This window comes from Dunckerocampus dactyliophorus, chromosome 10, assembly GCF_027744805.1.
Source record: "Dunckerocampus dactyliophorus isolate RoL2022-P2 chromosome 10, RoL_Ddac_1.1, whole genome shotgun sequence".
NCBI lineage: Eukaryota > Metazoa > Chordata > Actinopteri > Syngnathiformes > Syngnathidae > Dunckerocampus > Dunckerocampus dactyliophorus.
In genome coordinates this window covers 22,492,988-22,516,893 of record NC_072828.1, presented here as the reverse complement: position 1 = coordinate 22,516,893, position 23,906 = coordinate 22,492,988, and the positions used below count along the sequence as shown (strand labels likewise).

Sequence of the window (23,906 nt, the reverse complement as noted above, 5' to 3'; positions counted from 1 at the left end):
CAAGGTTTGATTTTTTGCCCCCAGCCAACTAATAATAATATTAATAATAATAAGCTTAATGTAAACATTTGATTTAAATATGACGCTGGTATCATCAATATAATAGTTGAAAAAATTGAAAAAAGTAATACATGTCTTTTGCTGTACAATCATTTCCTGAGGTTAAACTTTACATGTATTTTTTTTTTTAGTTTGGTGTTACTAAGGTTTTATATTACTGTTGCTGTTGAATAATGGGCACTGGTAGTTGTGACTGCAGGTTAGACTAGGAGTGAGTATGAGAACTGAAGGAAGGAAAGCTGATCCTGTGCATTGTCTTCCTCCTAAACCACATTGTGTCGTTTTTTTGTCTAAACATCACACCCACAGACACATACACAATACCTGCGCTGACAATAACTTTACTTACAGTGAAGTTATAGAAGATGATTGGAAATTTTTAGACGAGTTGAAAACTTGCAAGAATTTACATTTTGCACTGTTGGATTGTAAAGAACATCTAAGTAGAGCTTCAAAATGCAAAAAGAAGAAATGGGAGTGAGACAAAAAAAATTGAGGAAGCAATTTATTGCAAACAACCATTAAACTCAAATAGGCTGTTCATCAGCTGATTAAAAGTTACAATAGCTAAAAAAAAAAAACCTAAACCCCCCTTAAATAGAAATAAAATGTTCAAAAAAAAGACTCAGTAATGAGTAGCTGCACCATTCTATTCTTGTAAAACATTACAAAAATTGGTTTAGGCATGCTTGATGCCAGTGTTTTCAGGTGGCGAGTGGGAATGTTGCTCCATGGGGTGAAGATGGCTTCATGGAGGGCATCCACAGTCTGGAACTGATGGCCATTTTTGTAAACTTCCCTTGCCGTCCATCCTCAAATATTTCCAAAGGAGTGAGGTTGTTCCTCTGGGAGAAGTCCTTTGTCAGGTGGACATTGTGAACTGCAGCTGTCCTGTTGAAAAAGGCAGTCATTACCACATAGACGAGAGCCTTCAGTCATGAGGGATGCTCCCTGTGACACCCCCACATAGCCAGCTCCTGTTTGACACCCCTGCACAACAGGACACTCCATGGTTCCATTGAAGGAAAAAGCACTGCAGATCATGAAGCATCCCCACCACTGTGCCGTGTGGAAAACATTTCAGGTGGGATCACCTTGTCATGCCAGTAACGTTGGAAGCCATCAGAACCGTCAAGGTTACATTTTTGTCATCAGAGAATAAACATTTTTCCACCTTTCATTGTCCTGTGTTTGGTGCTTTTGTGGCAAATTCCAAACAGGCAATTTTGTGGTGTTGAAGGAGACGAGACCTTTGAAGACGTTTTTTTGTTCTTAAAACCCTTCTGCAGTTGCCGTCTGATGGTTATTAGACTGCACTTGGTACAATGAACAACCTGTATTTGGGCCGAGGATTGTCCCGTGTTTTCACGGACAGCCAATTGGATCCTCTGTCTCAGGACCAGTGGGTCTGCCACTTAAAAGTTTTGTTCCATAACTCCCAGGATCTTTCAAGAAGTTTCAAGTGACTGTCGTACTGCATCCAACCTCAGCACCAATGGCGTGCTGCAAGAGGCCTTGCTTATGCGGCTCAACAATAACGTGCCCTTGAGAACAATATTGCATTTAAGACGTGACAGTCTCTATAAACTGCAACTATCATAATACAAATGAAAGTCTAACATTGCCACTTATTGGTGTGAAAATACAACCAAACACTGCTATGGTCCTGTTAATTATGTATCTATGTATGTTTTGCAGAGATTTCTAACTTGCTGGTGGTCACTAAGGATAGAGCACCTGTCCCTCAGACAACCTTGCAGGACAGTCAGGTCATTATCCATCGCATTCACAAGGAGGAAATCGAACAGGTACACTTAATTTCTGTTTCTGCTTAGGTTCTGTCTTCAATTATGCTGAAAATCATTATTATATGCTGTAACTGTTGTCTTACCTTGCCTGTACAGTAGATCCAAGCTTTTCGTGGGAGTTACGTTACATTATGGTGATGAAACGCAAGTAATTGCTAGAAATGGACTTTACCTGTGTTATCACTTATTTTTAAATTATTACCAGCTTATGGTGAAACAGAATATTTTCAGAGGAAAAAAATTAAAAAGGTTTTTTTTTTTTTCAAAAATCCACAAATGTGCGAGGCCCTGAATGCTGGATCGTGAATGTGCGGGGAGCCACTGTATTTTAGTAAGATGCCAAATCAGTTTAAGAAAATGGTGCTAGTCCTTAATACATGTGATTACCGTCCAGCCTGCAACACATTGTATTGTATGCTTTAATTTGCAGGTTTTATCATAATAAAAGTTTATCATATAAAATATATTTTTCAATTCCAAAATTTGCCATAGGATCTCATTAGAATATATAGATAGTGACTAGTGAAATTAAAAAGTCTGATTGACATTAATTAATTAATTAAGTCAATGTAACCAATTTTTCTCTTTTTAACATGCACCTTTATTTTTACGTCTGTTATGCAAATGCATAGTGAATTTTGCCTAAACAGAGTTGTCAATGAAATTACATAACAGTTTTTGTTTTTCATTTTAAAAAAAGGTTCCTTGCCTGCCCTCTAACAGAGTAGTTTGTCGTTTAGCTTTTGTATTCAGACCAAAATTGCCACGCCCACAGACTGACTGCCGTGACATTGCAGTATTTGCTAACAGCCGATGCGCTGGTCTCCATGCTGTGCACTAGGAAGAGCACCTCGGACTCGGCACAAGAACTAACATCTTCTCTGGCACGCTGAGGGTAAAAAGCAATGAGGATGCAGGTTATGGATCCTTCCAAGAGTTTAAAGTGGTGCTCAAAGTACTTGGCTCAGGACACAGAGACATTTCCCTGGTGAGATTGGTTTACACATTCTTCTACACCTAATGTAGAATATCATCCACAAAATACAAATGTATACCATCCTGTTTGGTAGGCCTTTTTTGAAACCGCAAGTATGATGCGGCAAGTCTCCCATAAGCACATAGTGCTCCTGTATGGAGTGTGTGTCCGCCATCTGGAGAGTAAGTGCACATTAAGAGCTTCATCAATAATGCTTGTACCAGGGTAGTGTATGTCTCACGTCATTTGACTTTTTTTGTGATGTCTCAGATATCATTGTGGAAGAGTATGTCGAACAAGGCCCACTGGATCTGTTCATGAGGAGACAGAAATGCCCACTCAGCACAGCTTGGAAGTTCCAGGTGGCCAAGCAGCTGGCTTCAGCTCTTAGCTACTTGGTAAGAAAGACACAGCCAGTGTGAGAGCACACAATATAAATGTGAAAATATTTTTCTGATCATATATATATTTTTTTTATCTTGCAGGAGGACAAAAAGTTGATCCATGGTTTTGTGTGTGCTAAGAACATCCTGCTGGCGAGGGATGGGCTGGATGCTGATCAAGGAGGACCCTTCATCAAGCTCAGTGACCCAGGAATACCAATCACAGTGCTCACTAGAGAGGGTGTGTAGCCACACACACACACACACACACACACCCACATTCACTTTCGGTTACAAATAATGAAACCTAACTTTCATTCGTCAATGAGCACACTCGTGATTACATTTGAACCAACAGGTATTTATTTTCGTATGCATGTACTGTCTTGTCCAGAATAGTTTTGCTTTCTTCTTTCACCGCTGCAGTTTAATGTCTGTAAATGGTTCTTTGCGAATGTACACTGGCACACGCCCTTGCCATTCCCTCCTTGCACCTTGAGTGTCCTCAAATGTAGATTTGACTGAACACATTGCATTAGATGTGCCTTGAGAGGAGTCTTCTTTTTCTCACCAATCATCACTCTCTTGAGCCACTGTTGCATGCACTCTATTAGATTATTTCCTACACCCACTCGATCTCACCTGGTCTCTCTGCTCCCCTTTGCCCTCTCACCTTCGTCACATCCACAGATTATGGAGGTCGAAGCCATTTGAGGCAAATTTTTCAGTGTTCATTTTATGCTTTGATTATAAAGTTGAAATTAACAAAATGGTGGTAAGTCAGTTACATAGTTAACGCAGGATGTAGATAGAGTGTTTCTGGTGATGCCAAAGTTGTAATGTATGCAATGCAAGGCTGTTGACCCATTTTTTTAGATTGTTTGGGTACTGTGTATATCTACAATAGAAAGTCTGTTTGTATGGTTCAGGACATGCTTTTTCTTACCCATGTATTTATTACAACTCATTTGTGCACTGTTGTGCTCTGCAGAGTGTGTGCATCGCATCCCCTGGATTGCTCCGGAGTGTGTGAAGAGTGTGTCTTCCCTGAGTATTGCAGCTGACAAGTGGGGCTTTGGGACCACTCTGTGGGAGATCTGCTATGATGGAGAGGTCCCTCTCATGGAAAAGAAGCTCACAGAGGTGGGGTGACAGTCATTCTACAATTTGATGTCTCTCCTCAATCTCCCATCCTTCACTGCAACGATCTCACCTCCATTTTCGATCTCACCTCCCTTTTCATCTCAAAAGAGTCTGTTTTCACCACCACCTGATTGTAGTCTCATGTGTTTTGTGTTGAGCAGAAGGAGAGGTTTTATGAAACGGAGTGCCAGCTGGCTACCCCTGACTACCGAGAGTTGGCCGAACTGATGATCCACTGCATGAACTATGACCCGAAGAAGAGACCTTTTTTCAGGGCTATTGTCAGAGACATTGACAAATTGGAAGAAAAAAGTAAGTTTAAGGATCATATACATTTTCTATGCTCTGTTTCCGCACCTATTCTTCAGTTAGTAAGCAGAATTACTATATTTAAAAACAAAACAAAAAAAAAAACAGTACGTGTTTCCATGAAACTACACTGATTGCATCGGTGGCATGTGCATAGTATGAACTATGGCTGGGCAATATGGACCAAAATTCATATCCCAGTATATTAGATATACGATATATATCCTGATATTTTTCCGCAAAGTGAGTTTAGACAAAATCAAAGCCAAATTTGCGTGTCAATAAATGCTTAACATGAGGATGTTTTTTGAAGTTTTAAAGCAGGAGCTCACACACAGTGCAGAGAGATGAGGAAGATGCAGCGCAAATCCAGTCTATATCAATATGAACGATATAGTTGTCTTTGATATTGGGCTTAAAGTAAATATCGATAAATTAAAAATATCAATATATCACCCAGCACTAGTATGAACCCATTGCATTTTAGCGCACATCTCTTGTAAGCCCTTTGTACTACTCTAAATGGATCAGTGAGCTCCTCCTACCATTTGTTGATGATAACCACCGCTTTGAACAAAAGAAAATAAACAACTCCAAATCCAACAAGTCAGGAAAATTGCAGTAATTAAGTGTTATGAGTGTGGAGCATGGGCCATTTTTTCTTAATGCCTTCACTTTCACTGTTAAACATATAACAAGAGTGCATTTTTAGTTGCAAAGCATTACATTTTCAGCCAAGTCAAACAACCTGATGCTACCTAGTATTGTACACATTTGATGGTAATTGTTACAATACAGTAATGCCTCGCCACTTTGCCAATGTAAGAAACTATTACCGTATTTTCCGGATTGGAAGTCGTACCAGCCAAAAATGCACAATGAAGAAGAAAAAAACATATATAAGTCGCACTGGACTCTAAGTCGGATTGTTGGGGGGAAATTTGTTTGATAATATCAGAGACCAAGAACAGACTGTTGAACAGACTTGTCTTGAAAGGCAAGTTATAGTAATAACAATAAAATGGAGAACAACAAGCTAAACCAGCGTCTGTTAATGTAATGTGAATAGGTGGTATGTTAACGTGACATATTAACACTAATAACTATGGCCTAAAAAACATAACATAACTAGTTTACTTGCAGCTTGTAATCTGGAGAATACCATATTTTTGGGGTAGGCATTTGTGTTCCATCTTTCTCAGTTGTTTTTAGAAGTTGATCTTTACATTGTAAAGAGTAGCAGATACTGGCACACAAGCCTAGAGCGCCCTCTTGTGGCTGTCAGTGTGGAAAAAAAAACATAGAAGTTGCAGGACCAGCCAAACCATGAAAAAAAGTATGATTTATATCCTGGAAAATACTGTATTTGTCAAAATAAAAAAATTAAGCAAGTTTTATGTATTTTTTGTCTATATTAAGCGTTTTCAAGCATAAAAATTGCAAATTGTACTGAAATACAAATATAAGGCATTCAGAAAATCAGTTCAAAGGTGTTGCGATGATATGTGGTATTCTTTTGGTCACTAGGTGTCAATAATGTTACACTGATGAGACAACAGCCACCTGCAGGAAGTACTGTACAGAAGGGAAATAAAAAAATAACAAGGAACTCTCTCAATGCTAAATGTATGCAGATTATTTTGGATTATATGAGCGTAAAAGAGACTTTAGGTGTGTTATTTAATGTTTACAGGGCTCTAATGTTAAAAATCATATTTAGAAGTTTGGAATCAGGTTTTCAATGCCCTCACTACAAAAATATTTGATTTAATAAATAAGGAATCCGACTTGGCGGAAATTTACTTGTCATGGTTGCGTTTGGAACCAATTAACCGTGATAAACGAGGGATTATTTTAATTCCATGATTCCATAAAGTTTCTGTTTTTTACACGTTTTCACTGAATTTTTTAAACAAAAAGATCAGCTCAGCAGCAAAGTACATAGAGTCACACAGAGTTCTTGCTTCTCACAAGGTCACAAGGAATGCAATACACAGCTGACCAGCAGCACCAAGCTGCTAATTTAACCAACACACAGTACAAATATGGAAAATAAGTCAAACAAAGTCAAACAACAGAAAAAATAGAAATAATTAAATAAGATGATAAATAAATGAAACAAAATAAGGGACCAAATTGTAACAAAATAACCACGTTGAGGAAAGCAATGCAAATAGTTACATAACCTGGAGACATTTCTGCCGCAATGTTGGTCTCAGCAGACTGTAAAGGTCTTAGTTGTTGGCAAGTTTTAACCTGAACTGTGTTTCTTTTCCCCTCTGATTAGACCCAGCTATCAGACCACAGCCGACACCTGAAGTGGACCCAACTGTGTTTGAAAAGCGATTCCTGCGAAATATCACAGATCTGGGACAGGTGAACTCATCATTTACAACTTTTGCATCGTTTTATTCCAAATTTGGTCATAGTTGCTGAAGTGTAATAGTCTAATGAGAATCAGTGCATAAGTGCCATAAAAGATAAGTTTTGATTGACACATCAGAGGTATTTCATGAACAATGTGGTTATGTTTGCAGTGATATCGAACTGTACCACATTATTCTCAGAAATGTGTATTATTCTATGTAATATTAATTACAAGGAGTTAATTATTAACTATTATAATTATTAATTATTATTAATTAAAATACTGCCTTACGTTTACAATAAGAAGATATTTTATGTACGATCTTCCTAAAGGGCCACTTTGGGAAGGTGGAGCTGTGTCGCTATGATCCCCGGGGAGATCGCACAGGTGAATTAGTGGCGGTCAAGTCACTAAAGCCAGAGAATGGACTGGAGAAGGGCAACAACCTCTCCAGTGAAATTGATATACTGAAGGCACTCTACCATGAAAACATTGTCAAGTACAAGGGCATTTGCCTGGAAGAAGGTAAGCTAACATAAGTGTGCGCGTTGACAATGAAGCGTTCAGGTTTTGACGAAGGCGTACGTACATGTTTAGCTTGTTCAACCTTGACCAATGGCTCCATTTTGGTTTGTGTGTGAGCAGGTGGTCAGGCTACTAAGCTGATCATGGAGTACCTTCCTCTGGGCAGTTTGAAGGATTACCTGCCTGCCAACAAAAGCAAGACCAGTCTCAGCACCCTGCTCAGCTATTCCACCCAAATATGCCGGGTAAGTAACACAAGTTGATTCTGAATAATGCGGCTACCATTGAGCCTTGTTTCTTCAATCATAATCAAATATTTCATGCTGCTGAATGGATAACAGAGCTTTACATATTGTCTGATACCAGTGGCAAAAAAAAAAAACAACATTGACAGTGCTTATATAGTGCCCAGACGGGTACTTAAAAAGTGGAAAATAATGTCCAAAATAATGTTGTTTTATTTGTACCGAATTTTATGAAATGTAAATAAATAAAATAACCAAGTAATAAATCCACCGTTGTGGGCTAAATGTACAAAAAAACAAAAAAAACATATGTGAAGATTTAACTGGACTTCAAAGTGCATCCATTCCACGCAATTGGAGCAGAAATTGATAATTGATACACAATTGTGGCATTGTTAGACTACCGTTACAACAGTGTTTGCCAGTTAATCCTACATGCAAGAATCAAGCAGTATGAAGTTAGTGAAGCAACCTGCCTGTGTTGTAATGTTGATGTTCAGAATTCCACTGTTTGTGAATGCACCTCACCGATAATGAGTATTGCTGGTGTGGACCACGACTAAAAAATATTTCTGTGGTGAATTATTGTACCTCATTTAAGTGCCACTAAGTCAATAGTAAGTATTAATTATTATTGTTGTTATTATTATATCGACCAGTCCAGGGTGTACCCCGCCTGTCGCCCGAAGTCAGCTGGGATAGGCTCCAGCCCCCACAACCTTAAAGAGGAGAAGCGGTATAGAAAATGGATGGATGGCTTATATCAATGCAGTAACTATTAATTAATAATATAATTATTATATGATATTATTTAATATTAAGTCACAGTAACTTAAATAGTTAAATCCCAACCATTTTTCAAAAGGCTATCCTTTCAGTACCGGCCATTTTAGATGATTTTGACTGATTTTCAAGGCACACAGAATATTGTGGTTCTATGGTTATACTGTATAACCATGGAAACTACCAAAAGAAAGATTAAGACTCCCGTCTTTCATCAGAAAAGTTTGTTTCTACCTTTTTCTGTTAGTAGTCAGCAGTAGAACAGAGGTAGGTTTCAGGAACATATCAGTTTCTGACTAAAAAAGGGAGAAAACCAGCTTTTTGTGAAAAGGTACATTTCAAGCATAATTTCCACTTTGACACAATTTTGTTTTGCTTTTGTGACAGCTCAAATATCTAAACTATACCAACATAACACAAAAAAGGGGTTGTTTTACATCAAAATAATTTATTTACAAATATAACACCATGAAGTATTGACAATTTTCACATTTGGAACTGAACTATGTGTGTGCATGTGTGCATGCGTTAATATTTCCCTACAATGTGTAACCTTCTGCACACTACACTCCCCCTCACTCTCTCACTTCCTCTTCCTGTCATGTGTGATTTTTCCATCCGAGCTCTTACCAAATGTACTTCTGCTACCTTGTGGCCGCTTTTATGGCTTAACATTGCTCTGAAGGTGAAATGCATCAGTGGAGCGCTGCTTCTCCACCTATTTTTGCCTGTCACACAAAAAACCCCGTAAAAGATGTAAAAATACATTGTTGAGATCCGGCGTTCGGGTTTATAAAAACATATAACTATGTCTTTGGTATTGAAAGAGTTAATTTAGCACCGAAATGAGGGACCGTTAGCTACTTAGTTTTTTGGTCCAGTTAGTACTGTTTTTGTCGGCATCTGTGTCATTTTGATACCGAGTTTTGGTACACATCTTGTATGTTCATTAGGGATAAGCATGTTCGAAATAAAAAAAACATTTCATTTACCAGTAAGAACTGTGTCCATAAATGAGATTTTCGAGTTACCCGGCAACAACCAACCGGGGGGCGCAGGTATAGAAGGACAAACTAACGTAAAAGCGAGTAAGATTGGTCCATGTTAAATGGCTTGGTTTTAGCACATTTTCATTCTTTTCACTAATTCGCATTCAGTTTCCTTTAACTATTAAATTTTTTTGCGCCATCAGTGCACTCCTGCAAGTAAATCCAACCTAGGAGTAAATCACATGAAAACCTTGTGAAGTTACAGTATATCATCCACTGTGTTTAGGGAATGGATTACCTGGGATCTCGAAATTACATCCATCGAGACCTGGCTGCCCGAAACGTGCTGGTGGAGAACGAGAGCACGGTGAAGATCGGAGACTTCGGCCTGACCAAAAGCATCAAGGACAATGAAGTCTATTACACTGTCAAGGATGACCACGTCAGCCCTGTTTTCTGGTGAATACTCACACAGTCAACAATGTGTCATCTGATGAGCATGAGTTCATTAAATGTGAAATCAGCATGTATTTCATGTGTTGCTGCGAGCGTAGTACCACTTTGTGATGGCGCCACTGTGTTTGTGTGTCTCAGGTACGCGCCGGAGTGCCTGACTCTCTGCAAGTTCTACCTTGCCTCGGATGTCTGGTCTTTTGGGGTGACCATGCACGAGCTCATCAACTACTGTGACCCCATCAATACCCCGATGCAGGTCACTACTTCATCTCATACACACAAAATAACCACACTGGAAATGAGGAGTTAACTGTGTTTAATTGTTTTGTTGTTTATTATTAATTTGTAAATATATGCATTTTTTGAAATTTACAACGTGATCTTATGTACTGCCTCTTTCTGGTATCCCACTTCTTAGCATTCAAGTGTAAATGTAGGTTCACCACATTTAACGTTAGCCTCTTTTACACGGGGATCCTGCCAATTTATCAGAGCCATGACAGTAGCTTTGGCATTAATTCACCTGTGCCTTTCATACAAAACCTGTTGCCATACCTTTGTGTGCTTTCACATCCCGCCATGAGATCATGCGTGTTCACGTTACTTGGTGTGATGTGTACAATTGACAGAGAGGCACAACTGCTTTCAACACAACAGTGCAGTAAAATTGACCCTCAGGTGTAAAAATGTCACACTCTGGTCCCTGTGTTGGTGCCGTTTACGCAGAGCAACTTTTATTTTAGTAATAATAACATGATGGACCGACTTAAGCAGTTACCACTGGACGTTTTGGCGATTGTCCTTCACAAAAGTGCCAAAATAGATTTTTTTTGTTAATGTTTTTGTCATTGCCGACATCGTGATGCTAACGTTGCGCAATGCATCATGGCTGCCCTGTAATTCAGTCTCGTGTACCTTCTTTGCCTTGCAGCTCTTCTCCAGCATCATTGGTGAATCCCAGGGTCAGATGACCATCATTCGATTGGTCAACGTGTTGGCAGAGGGGAAGAGGTTACCACGCCCTGAAGGCTGTCCTGAACCTGTAAGTGATGTTTTTTTTTTCTTCCCTCCAGTGACAAAATATTCACTGTTGCTTTTACGTCTACAAGAAAGAATTACAAAAACAACACTAATGTCATTATCTTTGGAATGTGAGAGCATTTTCTTCAATTTCTCAGTGAATCTTTAATACAAGTCAGCCATAGACAGAAGGTGGGCATCTAAAAAGTTGGCGTACTCTTGAGAGCCATTGTAGTTGTTTGGTTTTATTGGCTCCAGGGCTCCCCCTGCTGTTTGGAAGTGTAAGTGAAACTAGAGAGGAATACATGCAGTGAAACAAGCCAAAGCAACACTAAAAAATGTATCATGTCTTCACAAGGCCACTGAAGTACATCTGAAGTTTTTTTTAGGATCTGAATTAGGATTGGGATGGGGGGCAATGCGTGGTGTATGGTGGGGTGGAGGGGTGTGTGCTGGGGGTGCTCTGGCCCTGCCTGCATACGGTGGGCTGGGCTCACCACGGGGTGAATAGCAAATAATCTCAGTCAATCAGTCAGTAAAAATACATAATAATGTGAATTGTATTTACTATAATGTCTTAAGTTGTTAATTTTTATTTTTGTCCTATTTAATCAATTATATAAATATATAAATATATATATATGTTTCCTCTTTCTCTCTCGAATGCAGCACAATTACATAACAGTTATCATGACTGCTATTATTTATCACTATCTTGATTTTGTTCACATTTGATAAATATGTTTTTGCCAGTATACAGCCCACTTTTTATTGAGGGACACATCTCCCAACATCGCACAACCCTCCCTGACCTCTTGTGCACCATTGTTACTTGTCTTTTGGTTTATGTCAGGGGTGCTGACACTTTTTTTTAGCCTGTGAGCTACTTTTAAAATGATCAAGTCCCAAAGGTGTACCTACTACTATAAATATAGAAACTATATATATTTACTATATATATATATTTTTTTTACATGTGTTTACAGGTAATCAAAGTAGTTGCTATCATAATTCACTTCAATATGGAAATAAAGATAATTACACGTAACTCCTAATTAGTTGTGTACATAACCTGAGTACTGGTAATTTGTCGGTCAAATTAGCTATGTAACGTTCATTAGGGCACACAGTTCATCTTTTACATCCAGTTAGCATTTGCTATCAAACATTACCCATATACAAGAATTTATAGGCAACACATTGAAAAGGTTTCACCAATGGAGGCATTTTTTATTTCATCATGAAATAATAGTTTAAGAAGCGAACTTGTAGAAAACACTGATTTCTATAGTAGAGTTCATGACGTGAAGCAAAGCCAGTAAACTAGCCGCTACAAGTGAACAGATAACTTTTGTTATAGATAATCTTACCGCAGAGTTACTTCATACATAATCAGAATCATAAAGATGAAAGTTGCATCTTCGTGTGTGGCTTCAAACGCTGCGGGGGAGCAAGCAGGAGGGGAGCTTAATGTCAGCTGACTGATGTCATATGACAACTGCAAAGTGACGTTTACGCGATCGACCCAAACTACCATGGCGATCTACCGGTAGCTCGCGATCAGCGTAATGGCCACCCCTGGTTTATGTATTGTGTGTTCTATGTAAATATGCACTTCATATGTCCAAGACTGCTGTAAATACACACTCAATGTTTGCAAAGAAAATAAAATTGCCAATTTTTACTGTACATGTTTAAAAATCCAAAAGAAAGTAAAAAGAGTTGTTTTGCTTGGACAGGTGTATGACCTGATGCGCAAGTGCTGGGAGCAAGCCCCCGAGAAGAGAATCACCTTCAAGCAGCTCATTGTTGAGCTGACCACCATGCAGGAGCAGCTCAGCCCTCAAAATGACTTTTAAACTGTGAAGTGGAGCGCACGGATCAGCATCTTCATCATACTGGGACACATAGCCATGCTACTAACCAATACTGGCTTCAAGCTGCCATATAACTTTTACGATTAAGGATGCTTTGGTATGCGGCATGCTCTTTGCCCACAGGATAATCAATGCTGCCTAATAATCCACATCACTTACTTCACAAAAGGACCTTATGCGGTCTCACTTGGTGGCTCAAGCCATCTTACCAGTGGGGGACTTAAAAAAATATACATATATTTTTTTTAGTGTCAGTCTTTTCTCTTGAGCCATGAAATGATGATGTGTGAGAACTTTTTCATGGAGTTTGGGGCACCCTTCATTTGCGTATGACCACAAAATGAGCACTTTTCCTTTTAGGATATCAGTTCAGTCCTCTAATGTCCAGAATGCTCATTTATCATGTTTGCTATTGAGTGGCAGGCAACGCTCTACTAGTTTTACATTTTAGGTCAGGTGACAAGATGGCAAAATACATCTATTTTTTTTTTACAACAAACGTCCATTGATGTTGCATTACTGAAACAAGACTGATGAGCTACACCTTTCTATTCATTTACGTGGCATTTGAAGCTCTCAGTTTACATGTATTTTATGCAGTTATTTTTACATTAATACTTGTATTGTTATCATTTTATTATGCTGTATGCCAGAGATGCTCTGAGCAGGGGTTTCCCCCCATCCCTAATCAGTTCTAATGTGACAAAAAGGCAAATAGGACAAACGTCAGTCCACATTTTAATTAGGAATGTAAAAGACAATTCCTTCTACTAAAAAAAAAAAAAAAAAACACAAACAAAAAAAAGACAACAGTTAGACTCATGTAAGATAATATCCATAGTTATACAATGGAAAAATAAATAAAATCCAAATCAGTGTCGTCTTCTTCCCTCGGTCAATCCAAATGCAATGTTATTAACCACTGAAATGATACATAACCGCTGCAAATACGCATGCCTACATTGCTCTAGTCAATACCTTATTCACAGTAAAACCATGGCAACGTGATGCTGTACAAAATATAGAAAAATCTACAGCGTATATAGCACGTCAAAAGAAAAACAAAGCCATCCATTTACAAGGCGTAAAGCACAGACATTCTATTTCTTATTTAATCATAAATATTACTGTGCTCCAGCAAGTGGCATATATTTAGGATATGGCAAAGCACATTTCATGTATTATGTAACACACACAAAAAATTAACCATGGGGGTGGGGAGATCCAAAAGCAACAGCAGCTGAAGGAGTTTGTATCAATATTATATCATTGGCATTACAATGCGCTTAAAACTGATTTGGTTTTTGGGTCACTTAAGTGTGTGCTCGTGTTCATATTGGGTGACATGCTACACAAACAATATGGGAGGTATGGCTACAAACCAAGTGAGGCAATGCAGAGAAAGAAAAGGCTGACAAAGCTGCAGGGATAACTCAATAACTCATGCATGACTGGTGTGAGAGCAGCATGACTCCACTGTGGCACCAGACCAGGAATCAGACAGGCGGGCAGAGGGAAAACACAAAGCACTTTCTAGTCTGCTGACTCAGCAGTTCACAGGCCCAGTCTCTGGTAATAAGACAGACATGTATGTATGGGACTTACAGGCCATTGAGTGGTGTGGTGTAATATGGTGGTTTGTCTTTCCACATTCCAAAAATGAGTACACGACCTTGTATCTGCAGTCTATGCCGGCACATCATGTCAGGTGGCGCGGTGCGATGAAGCAACCGGACAGATGCGCCGTTTAAATGTGCGTCCAAAGTGCAGATTTCACTCTGCATTTAAGTCTTTGAATGGTGTAAATTGATCAGGTAAAACTAGACTTAGGATCAATAATACCCGCCGTGATTTAGACAAAAGCTCATCAGTCAATCCATCAAAGCATTACAGGCCGTTAGGTTGCTGAAGAAGTGTTGGAAGGGTAAGGCAACAGTGTCATCAAGTGGCCAGCTGATGAGGCTTTGAAATCCCTACACAGGCCTAACACTTCAGTGTTTTATATTCAGATTTCTTTAAATTGACAAAAACATTATTTTGAAATGGGACTTGACCTTTGAAGGTAAATAATTATAATAAATAATAATACTGATGAATAATAATTTAACTTTGGTAAATTTGTACATGAGGTTTTGAATTACACATTTTATATTTGCATAGCAAATGATTACAAGTTTGACATTTTTACTGTAAAAAAAAATGTTTGTACCGTTCGACCACTAGAGACTGACAAGATGAGCAGATGAATGTAGTTACTGTGGCAATAAGTGACTTGGTTGGTTCTTTATGCCTCCGACAGCGATGTGCATCCTTTAAGCATTTGCCGACAATGTGCCCCCTTGCGCAAAACGGGGTGTTCTGTGTGTAGGGAGTGGCAGTCCTGCAGACTAGTGCATGCACAGTTCGGACATAACACTCGTTAAACATTGAATGTTTGGCATTCTACCGTGTACAGAATTTACTTTTCCTCTTAACATAAAAAATACATCAAAAATTATATATAAATATATGTAAATGAAATAACAACAGAGCAACACAAAATACAAACAAGCAAAAAGGCCAAACAGACAGATGTAGAAGTTAACATGAGCTCTAAAAGTGAAATGTTGACAGTGCTTCCATCATTATCGCCCTGCATGTTACAGTAAGTGAATAACGAGAACAGTGGAACAATGTAGGAACACATGTTGCTGTTGGACCCCAAAAACTCACGTCAGTATCTGCAAACCATCTCATCTGCTATTGCTTTTCACAGTGTGGGCGCTCACAGTCACCAAGTCAAGTTGGACAACTTATGAGCACAACAAGAACTTAAAATGTAAGAAAGTATTCATAGGAGTATAGAAACCAGTTTTAGGGCCACAGTGGAAAGAAAGAAAAAAAGAAATACAGTAGTCCCTCGCCATATCGCGGTTCAAATTCATGGCTTCACTCTGTGACAGTTTTTCAAAAATATATGAATTAATAAATCATGTTGTGTTGTGGTTAAATGCAGCCTATTATTAGTTTAAAAAAAAGATATTCATATTGAAGCATAATTTACTTATTTTTTCACTAAATTAAGCATTTTCAAGCATAAAAATGGCTAAATGAACTAAAATACAAATATAAGGCATTCAGAAGATGCATTCAAATATGTGTAGTATTCTACACTGGTCACTAGGTGTTAGTAAATTTACTGTAATGTTTTGTGAGACACACAAGCATAAGACTTGATTGCCGGAGCAAGGCTTTTATTGCAGGTTTCAATGATCTCCTAACAGGCACAATGATAATAATAAAATAATACTAATCATTAGGTGGGCTACTGTTGCGGCCGTAACCCACTCCAAGCTAAAACGCACTTCCTGTCCTCCACACATTGATAGCAACACAGTCTTAATTATGTCTTAAATGGCTTATTTTCTGATTGTGTCTACTATTTTGGGTAATACCAGTGTAAAGGTGACTAAAAACCATATTTAGAAGGTCGTAAACATTTTTTCTATGCTCTCACTACAAAAATATTGCATTTAAAAATAAAGTCGTAAATTTACGAGAATAAAGTATAGTAATATTCTCATAAATTTATGAAAATAAAGTTGTAAATTTACAAGAAACAAAATCGTAATTTTACGAGAAAATAAGTCGTAAATTTACGAGTAAAAAAAAAGACGTGAATTTATGGGAATAAATGTCGTAAATTTATGAGGAAAAAGTCATCGTAAATTTATGAGAATAAAGTCCTAATATTACCTTTGCCCAAGGCGAAAGGTCCCATAAGTGCCCCCTTTTCATAGCTGTCTCAGGTAATGCCTGTTATGACGGTGTATTAAAATAATCTGAGATTTCAAGAATAAAAGTTGTAAATTTCCGAGAATGAAGTCGTAAATTTACGAGAAAAAAAATGATAAATTTATGAAAAAAAAGATGTAAATTTCCGAGAATAAAAGTAGTAAATTTACAAGGATAAAAGTCATAAATTTAGGAGAATAAAGTCATAAATTTACAAGAATAAAGCCTTAATATTACCTTTGCCCAAGGCCAAAGTTCACATAACCCCCCCCCCCCTTCATAGCTGTCTCAGGCAATGAGAAGCCATAAATTTACAAGATTTTTTGTCGTAAATGTACGAATTTATTCTTGTAAATTTTCAACTTTTTTTCTCAGAAATTTATTATCGTAACATTATGACTTTTCTTACGACTTAATTGTCGTAAATGTATGACTTTATTCTCGTAAATTTATTACTTTTTTTTCTCATAAATGTGCAAATTTATTCTTGTAATATTAGGACTTTTCTTATGATTTCATTCTCGTAAATGTACGAATCTATTCTTGTAAATTTACAACTTTTTTTCTTGGAAATGTACAAATTTATTCTCGTAATATTATGACTGTTCTTACGACTTAATTCTCGTTAATGTGTGACTGTATTCTCGTAAATTTACGACTTTTTCTCGTAAATGTACGAATCTGTTCTTGTAAATTTACAACTTTTTCTCGGAAATGTACGCATTTATTCTCTGAATATTATGACTTTTCTTATGACTTAATTCTCGTAAATGTATGACTTTATTCTCATAAATTTACAACTTTTTTTCTTTAATCTCAAAATTAGTCTTTATTCTCAAAATCTCAGATTTGTTTTTATTTTTATGTGGCCCTAATACGCCGTCATACACTACAGATGAGCACAGTTTTGGTTAATAATAAATATTCTATTCTGATATTCTGAAAAACATATTCCACAGGGGGAACTTGACTGAAAACATGTTTTCAAACAAACCATTGATTTCAACTATAAAAGAATCAATATTATACATTCACCATTGTACAGCAGTAAGAGTATTCATTATTGCCAAGGTCGACATAGCAAGCGGTAATACTAAAGTAGCAAGCCCTCGTTCATGGAATAATTACAGTCGGACATGACACAAGTATTATTTCCTCACAGCCTGCACAATAAAGGTTATGTGGACTAAAGTAGTAAGAAAAGTAAAAACTTCTTACAGAAAACGCTTTTCTCATAAACTCTTATTTGCTTTTGCTAAAAGAAGGAAGTTACTTTTTGCCTAAAAACAAGACAATTCTAAGGTGCAGAAAGGTTGTGATGACTCCAGTGGGCTGTCCGAGAAAGCACACTCGCCCTCTCTTATTGCAGCAACATCAACTCAGTGTTGTGAAGTACCATGTAAAACAGTCAGGTATGTAACACGTGTACACGTACGTAACACTCATAGGTACACATGTCACTGCACACACAACTGCACACATATCCACAACACAACATGTGTGGTCCACCAATAAACCTCAGTTTGAACACGATGAGCTTCTTAAAACTGCAGTATGAAAGAACAGACCTCTATCCCAGTACTGTATGTACAAAGTGGTTGGAGTAGAATGACTTCATAAAGAGCAAGTGAAGCTCCAAAAACACCTATGGAAGAAAAAAGCACTCCAGCATTTGGCTTAGATGTTACAGATCAGTAAATAGCGTAAGCAGTAAATACATAGTCGTAACACTTCTAAAGTAAATGTCTAGTACCTGCAAGACAAGATGGAAAAAACAATACTGATGTGACCTTTGACCAATGGCCTCCTGTAGGGTTTTTTTGCATGTTTGTCACACTTAAATGTTTCAGATCATCAAACAAATTTAATTATTAGTCAATGACAACACAACTGAACACAAAATGCAGTTTTTTAATGAAACTTTTTATTATTAACAAGAGAAAAAAAAAATCCTGACCCACATGGCCCTTTGTGGAAAAGTGATTGTCCCCTAAACCTAATAACTGGTTGGGCCACCCTTAGCAGCAACAACTGCAATCAAGCGTTTGCGATAGCTAGCAGTGAGTCTCTTACAGCGCTGTGGAGGAATTTTGCTTAATTGTTGTAACTCAGCCACATCTCCAGAGGATTCAGGTCAGGACTTTAACTCTGCCACTCCTAAGTCTTCAGCCATTCAGAGGTGGACTTGCTGGTGTGTTTTTGGATCATTGTCCTGCTGCAGAACCCAAGTTGGTCCCAAACCCCAGTTTCAGGTCCCGGACAGATGGCCGGACATTCTCCTTCAGAATTTTTTGATAGACAGAATTCATGGTGCCATTTATCATAGCAAGTCTTCCAGGTCCTGAAGCAGCAAAACAGCCCCAGACCATCACACTACCACCACCATATTTTACTGTTGGTATGTTCTTTTTCTGAATTGCGGCGCGACTTTTAGGCCAGATGTAATGGGACCTTCCAAAAAGTTTAAGTTGTCTTTTGGCAGACCACAGAGTATTTTCCCAAAGGTCTTGGGAATCATCAAGATGTTTTCTGGCAAAATTGGGACAAGCCTTAATGTTCTTTTTGATCAGCCGTGGTTTTCCTCTTGGAACTCTGCCATGCAGGCCGGTTTTGCCCAGTGTCTTTCTTATGGTGGAATCATGAACACTGACCTTAACTGAGGCAAGTGAGGCCTGCAGTTCTTTGGATGTTGTTGTGGGGTCTTTTGTGACCTTTTGGATGAATCGTCACTGTGCTCTTGGGATCATTTTGGTTGTCCGGCCACTCCTGGGAAGGTTACTTGTTTTCGCCATTTGTGGATAATGGTTCTCACTGTGGTTCGCTAGAGTCCCAAAGTTTTAGAAATGGCTTCATAACCATTTCCAGACAGACAGATCTCAATTAATTAAGTTATGTTTTAACATAGGATCGGGGAAATCACTTTTTCACACAGGGCCATGTAGGTCTGGATTTTTTTTCTCCCTTAATAATAAAATGTTTTATTTAAAAACTGCATTTTGTGTTCAGTTGTGTTGTCATTGACTAATATTTAAATTTGTTTGATGATCTGAAACATCTACGTGTGACAAACATGCAAAAATAGGAAATCAGGAAGGGGTCAAACACTTTTTCACACCATTGTATACATATGGATGCAGAGGTTTTTTTTCATGAAACGATACCATGTATAGTGCTAATTTTGTATTTGCTTGATTATCACAAACAAAATGTTTCCTTTTTTCAATACCAGTGTTTCCCATTGGTGGCCGCCCACCCCAAATAAATTTGGACTGCCACAAATAGATTTGATGTTACGTGTTCGCCCTCACTCGTAAACGAAATATAACGCACCTGGTCTACAAGAGAATATGAAGACAGAGCAGAAGGGATCAGTGTTACCAACTGAGCAGCTTTGTTGATGTCCAGTATTTAGCGAGTAATCAGACCCTCTACACCAGTGGTTCTCAACTGGTTTGGCTGTAGGACACACCATCACCTCTTAATGAGAAGTGATCACCCACATATCTTATTTTTAAAGCAGGTCTGTCCAATGTACTGCTTTTTTAAACGGCCCTCGGCACATTCTAAAAATACGAATAAACAAGAAAATAAATTTAAAAAAAAAACAGCAAAAATGGGGAAAAAAAGCAGTCATTTTACAAGAACAAAGATGAGCTATTAGAGGAGTAAAGTCTTAATATTAAAAGAAAAAAATAGCATAAGGTTGAAATATTAAAGACTAAAAAAACAACAAAAATAAATTCCAATTTTAGGAAAATTAAGTTGGGTAAAAGTTCTCATATTATGATAATAAAGTCCAAATCTGATCAGAACAAATACATAATATTACAAAAAAATGGTATGAGAAACATAAGCTGCAGCAGTGAGACACTGTCTCCCTCTTTATGATGCACTCTTCTCTAGCAGATATCTGCAGCTGTGTGTTGGATGAACGACACTTTTGGGTCATGACCCACCAGTTGAGAATCACTGCTCTAGATACTCTTTTTCAAAAAAGCGACTAGAGGCAAATCAAGTGAGGAGGCTCTTCACAACACGCAGCAAGTGCTGCCGTGGCGCCCTACCCCACCTAAAAGGGCGGCTCAAGTTTTGTTTGACATTGAAAAAAACAACAGAAATAAGCGGCAGAAGAAAGTAAATTTGTAAGTTGTAAACATAATTGTTTCGCTTTTCATGTTTTTTTTACTCACTTATATGTCATTGCAAATTATGCAAATTCCATGGTTACACCACAAATAGATTGCAGTCCTGTGGAAAACACTGATACAATAGCTATACAGTAGAATGCGTGATGTCAAAATATTAAGACTATGGTACATTTCAATTAGCTCTGTCTGCTGCAGATTAAGAGAAATGTCCCTTTTTCGCAAGACAATGGGCCCGAAGCATGCATCCAAATAAAAAAGCATTGAAAGAGCCCAGACCTAAATCCAATAGAAAATCTATGGGGTGATCTGCAGATTGCTGTTGACAAGAGATGTTCTTGCCATCGGACACATTTGGAGCATTTTTGTCTAGTCAACATGTACCATAGTGAGAGCCTCCAACCCAAAAGGACTGAATGCTGTAATTAGCAAACAAAAGCTTGAAATGAATTCTATGATGGGACCACAGGTGAAACCAGGCTTTTGTACATTTAAAAAAATCCTCTTAAAATAAGTGATTCTTTTGGCTGATTTGGTTGTGTATCTGATGGTGATCACTGAGACAAACTTCCGTTCCATTAAAGTGGACTAAAGGCTGTGGGAGTGGAAGGTGGAGTCACTTTGTAGGGACTACAGTAACAATAGATTACAAATATACAACAAAAAATGAAATAAAACATAAACATTTTCATCCATGTGTTACAAGCTGAGTGACGTCCTTTATAGATACTGTATAAATACACACCATATATAGTGTCTGTTACACATGGCTTTGTAGGTCGTGTATGACACTGTAGTATATACAGTACACAAGTACAGTATACTTACTGACTACGCTTTCATTCATGGTGAGAAGCTCTTGTAAGCCAACGCAATTCAGGGCTCTTATTGGTCCATGCCCTGTTTCCTGATGTCCTCCCAGTGTTGGGATAAAAATGGCTGACACTTCCTACAGATACAGCATAGGCACACTCATTAACACACACACACACATTCAAATTGTCTATATATAAGAGGACATCAGGAGTATAAGGAAAAGACAGGTTGGACTGTAAGGTTAAAATGTTAGAAAGACAAGTCTTTCAGCAGACTGGACGACAGCATATAAAGTACATACTTATATATTGGTTTTTATCAGGGGTATCCAAACTTTTTCCATCGGAAAATCAAAAGATGGACAGGCCACTTTGATGTTTGACATTCTGTAAACCAACCCATATAGGTATGCTAAGAAGTTCTGTATATTGAAAGAAAAAAACAGCCAGCATTTCAGCTTTGTGGTATAAGTGAAAAAGTGTATTACAGTATTATTATGAACTTTTCCTCCTTAAAATACACTTTTTTTGGCTCATTTTTCCATTTTTGTTGTTTTTTTTTTTTACTTTAATCTCATATAACTATTTTCCAACCTAATTTTCCAAAATTTACAAGTTCATTAATTTTTTGTTTATTTCTAGTAATATTCCGACTTGAGAAAATAACATCTTTTTTCTTTAATATTTCAACTTTATGCTTCTGAAAGTTTTTTTCCGGAGAATATTATGACTTGATTCTCATAAAATTATGACTTTTTTTCCCCCGTAAGATGACTATTTTTTTCATATTATTATGACTTTATTCTCCTAATACTTAATGATAATAATAATATAATATTAATAATACTTTATTCTTTTAAAATGACTGCTTTTCCCCCCCATTTTTGCTGTTGTTTTCTTGTTTAACCGCGAGCTGCACTTTGGACACCCCTGGATTATACCATACTTGCACAAGGTAATATTTGTATAGTTGACAATCTGACTGAAAAAAACCCTCAACAATTTCATTGAAAAGTGTTAAGGCTTGAACGCGACAAAAGCAAATATTATATAGAAGTACTTGGAAAAAAAACAGCACTGTGGTGTGCTCCTACTTGAGCCATCTGTAATATTCAACTCTATTGCGCCTAAAAGATTGGTACAGACACAAAAAAGCCACTAGAGGGAGCTATGACCACCTCCCCAGTGAAAGTCTTCCTTCAGATTGAAGGCGGTTTGCTTCATTCTAGAGCCTCTTTCTCTTGAAATAGTCAGCATACTGCCCCCCAAGGCCTTGGGAGTGTTGCCCAATGTAGCCACCATCTGATGATGTCACGTCCTGCACTGCCAACTGGGGGTACTCCCTCTTATGGCCCCGTGTCTGATTCTGCAGAGCAGGAGAAGAGGGGAGCAATTAGAGGCAATCAAAGTGTTTATTCACAAATATCTTTTTTCAAATGCAAACATTTTCCAAAATACAATGCAATTCTTTGAACCTCATTAATGGTACATTACATTCCATACAATGCATTTCTGATATTTTACATCTGTGATTTGGGTTGACAAAGAGAGCAATCGGAGGCAAATAATGCAAACATCCTGCGTTTGTGTGTTTTGGGTTAACAGCCGGCTAGCAGGGTTTAGCAGCATGAAGAGAGGCCACAATAGGCGGTCTGTACAAACAAATGGAAATCTCTTTAGAGACAGTGCTGAGCTCACGCTTCTGCATCCTGTCTCGCATCATCATCGTCATCCTCCATTTGTCTGAAAAGGTCCACCCCTTCTGTCAGCTGTTTTCACGTTATACATTAAAATGCAGACGAGACTAGTGAGAAACAGCAGCATCATCAGCTCAGGTAATGGACCCACGCTCTTCGTAAAAGCTGTTCTACTTTATTGATACTACTGAGCACCAGTAGTTACTGTGCAATCACTTTGCAGCAGGACTGCAGGTGCATTCGGATGCAGACGTTCCACGATGCACTCATGTTAACGTGGAAAAGTAGAAGTAAAATTGTATCCTTTTTGCATAACTCATAACGCTTATTTACAGACACCCAGCAATGAAAACATGATAGGCGTAATAAACTCTACCATTGGTTCATTTTTAAGCAAACAACTGTGACAGTGCAACATGCCTGTAATAGAAGACTGTTCTAGTCGTATTTCATGATTTTGTCCACAAGACACATCCAGCAATAGTGTTTTCCCCATTGCCACCAAGTAATAGTGCCCACTAATATCGGAGCCA

At 38.0% G+C, this 23,906-nt stretch overlaps 2 protein-coding genes across 8 annotated transcripts in view; one reads left to right on the top strand and one right to left on the bottom strand.

Annotated features, from left to right (window-relative positions):
* The window catches only part of jak1 (Janus kinase 1), a 33,125-nt gene extending 19,307 nt beyond the window's left edge, over positions 1-13,818 (top strand). For all 5 annotated transcript variants that reach the window (XM_054790529.1, XM_054790532.1, XM_054790531.1 and 2 more), the window contains 14 exons: positions 1,759-1,868; positions 2,710-2,856; positions 2,939-3,026; positions 3,115-3,242; positions 3,330-3,468; positions 4,219-4,370; positions 4,532-4,682; positions 6,967-7,055; positions 7,380-7,572; positions 7,693-7,817; positions 9,876-10,048; positions 10,184-10,301; positions 10,977-11,087; positions 12,805-13,818. In XM_054790529.1, coding sequence (XP_054646504.1) covers positions 1,759-1,868; positions 2,710-2,856; positions 2,939-3,026; positions 3,115-3,242; positions 3,330-3,468; positions 4,219-4,370; positions 4,532-4,682; positions 6,967-7,055; positions 7,380-7,572; positions 7,693-7,817; positions 9,876-10,048; positions 10,184-10,301; positions 10,977-11,087; positions 12,805-12,924 — 1,844 coding nt within the window. In that variant the 3' untranslated portion in view covers positions 12,925-13,818. The remainder of the gene's footprint in view (positions 1-1,758; positions 1,869-2,709; positions 2,857-2,938; positions 3,027-3,114; positions 3,243-3,329; positions 3,469-4,218; positions 4,371-4,531; positions 4,683-6,966; positions 7,056-7,379; positions 7,573-7,692; positions 7,818-9,875; positions 10,049-10,183; positions 10,302-10,976; positions 11,088-12,804) is intronic.
* The window catches only part of raver2 (ribonucleoprotein, PTB-binding 2), a 79,051-nt gene continuing 68,807 nt past the window's right edge, over positions 13,663-23,906 (bottom strand). For all 3 annotated transcript variants that reach the window (XM_054790534.1, XM_054790535.1, XM_054790533.1), the window contains one exon: positions 13,663-23,042. In XM_054790534.1, the coding sequence (XP_054646509.1) occupies positions 22,902-23,042 (141 nt within the window). In that variant the 3' untranslated portion in view covers positions 13,663-22,901. The remainder of the gene's footprint in view (positions 23,043-23,906) is intronic.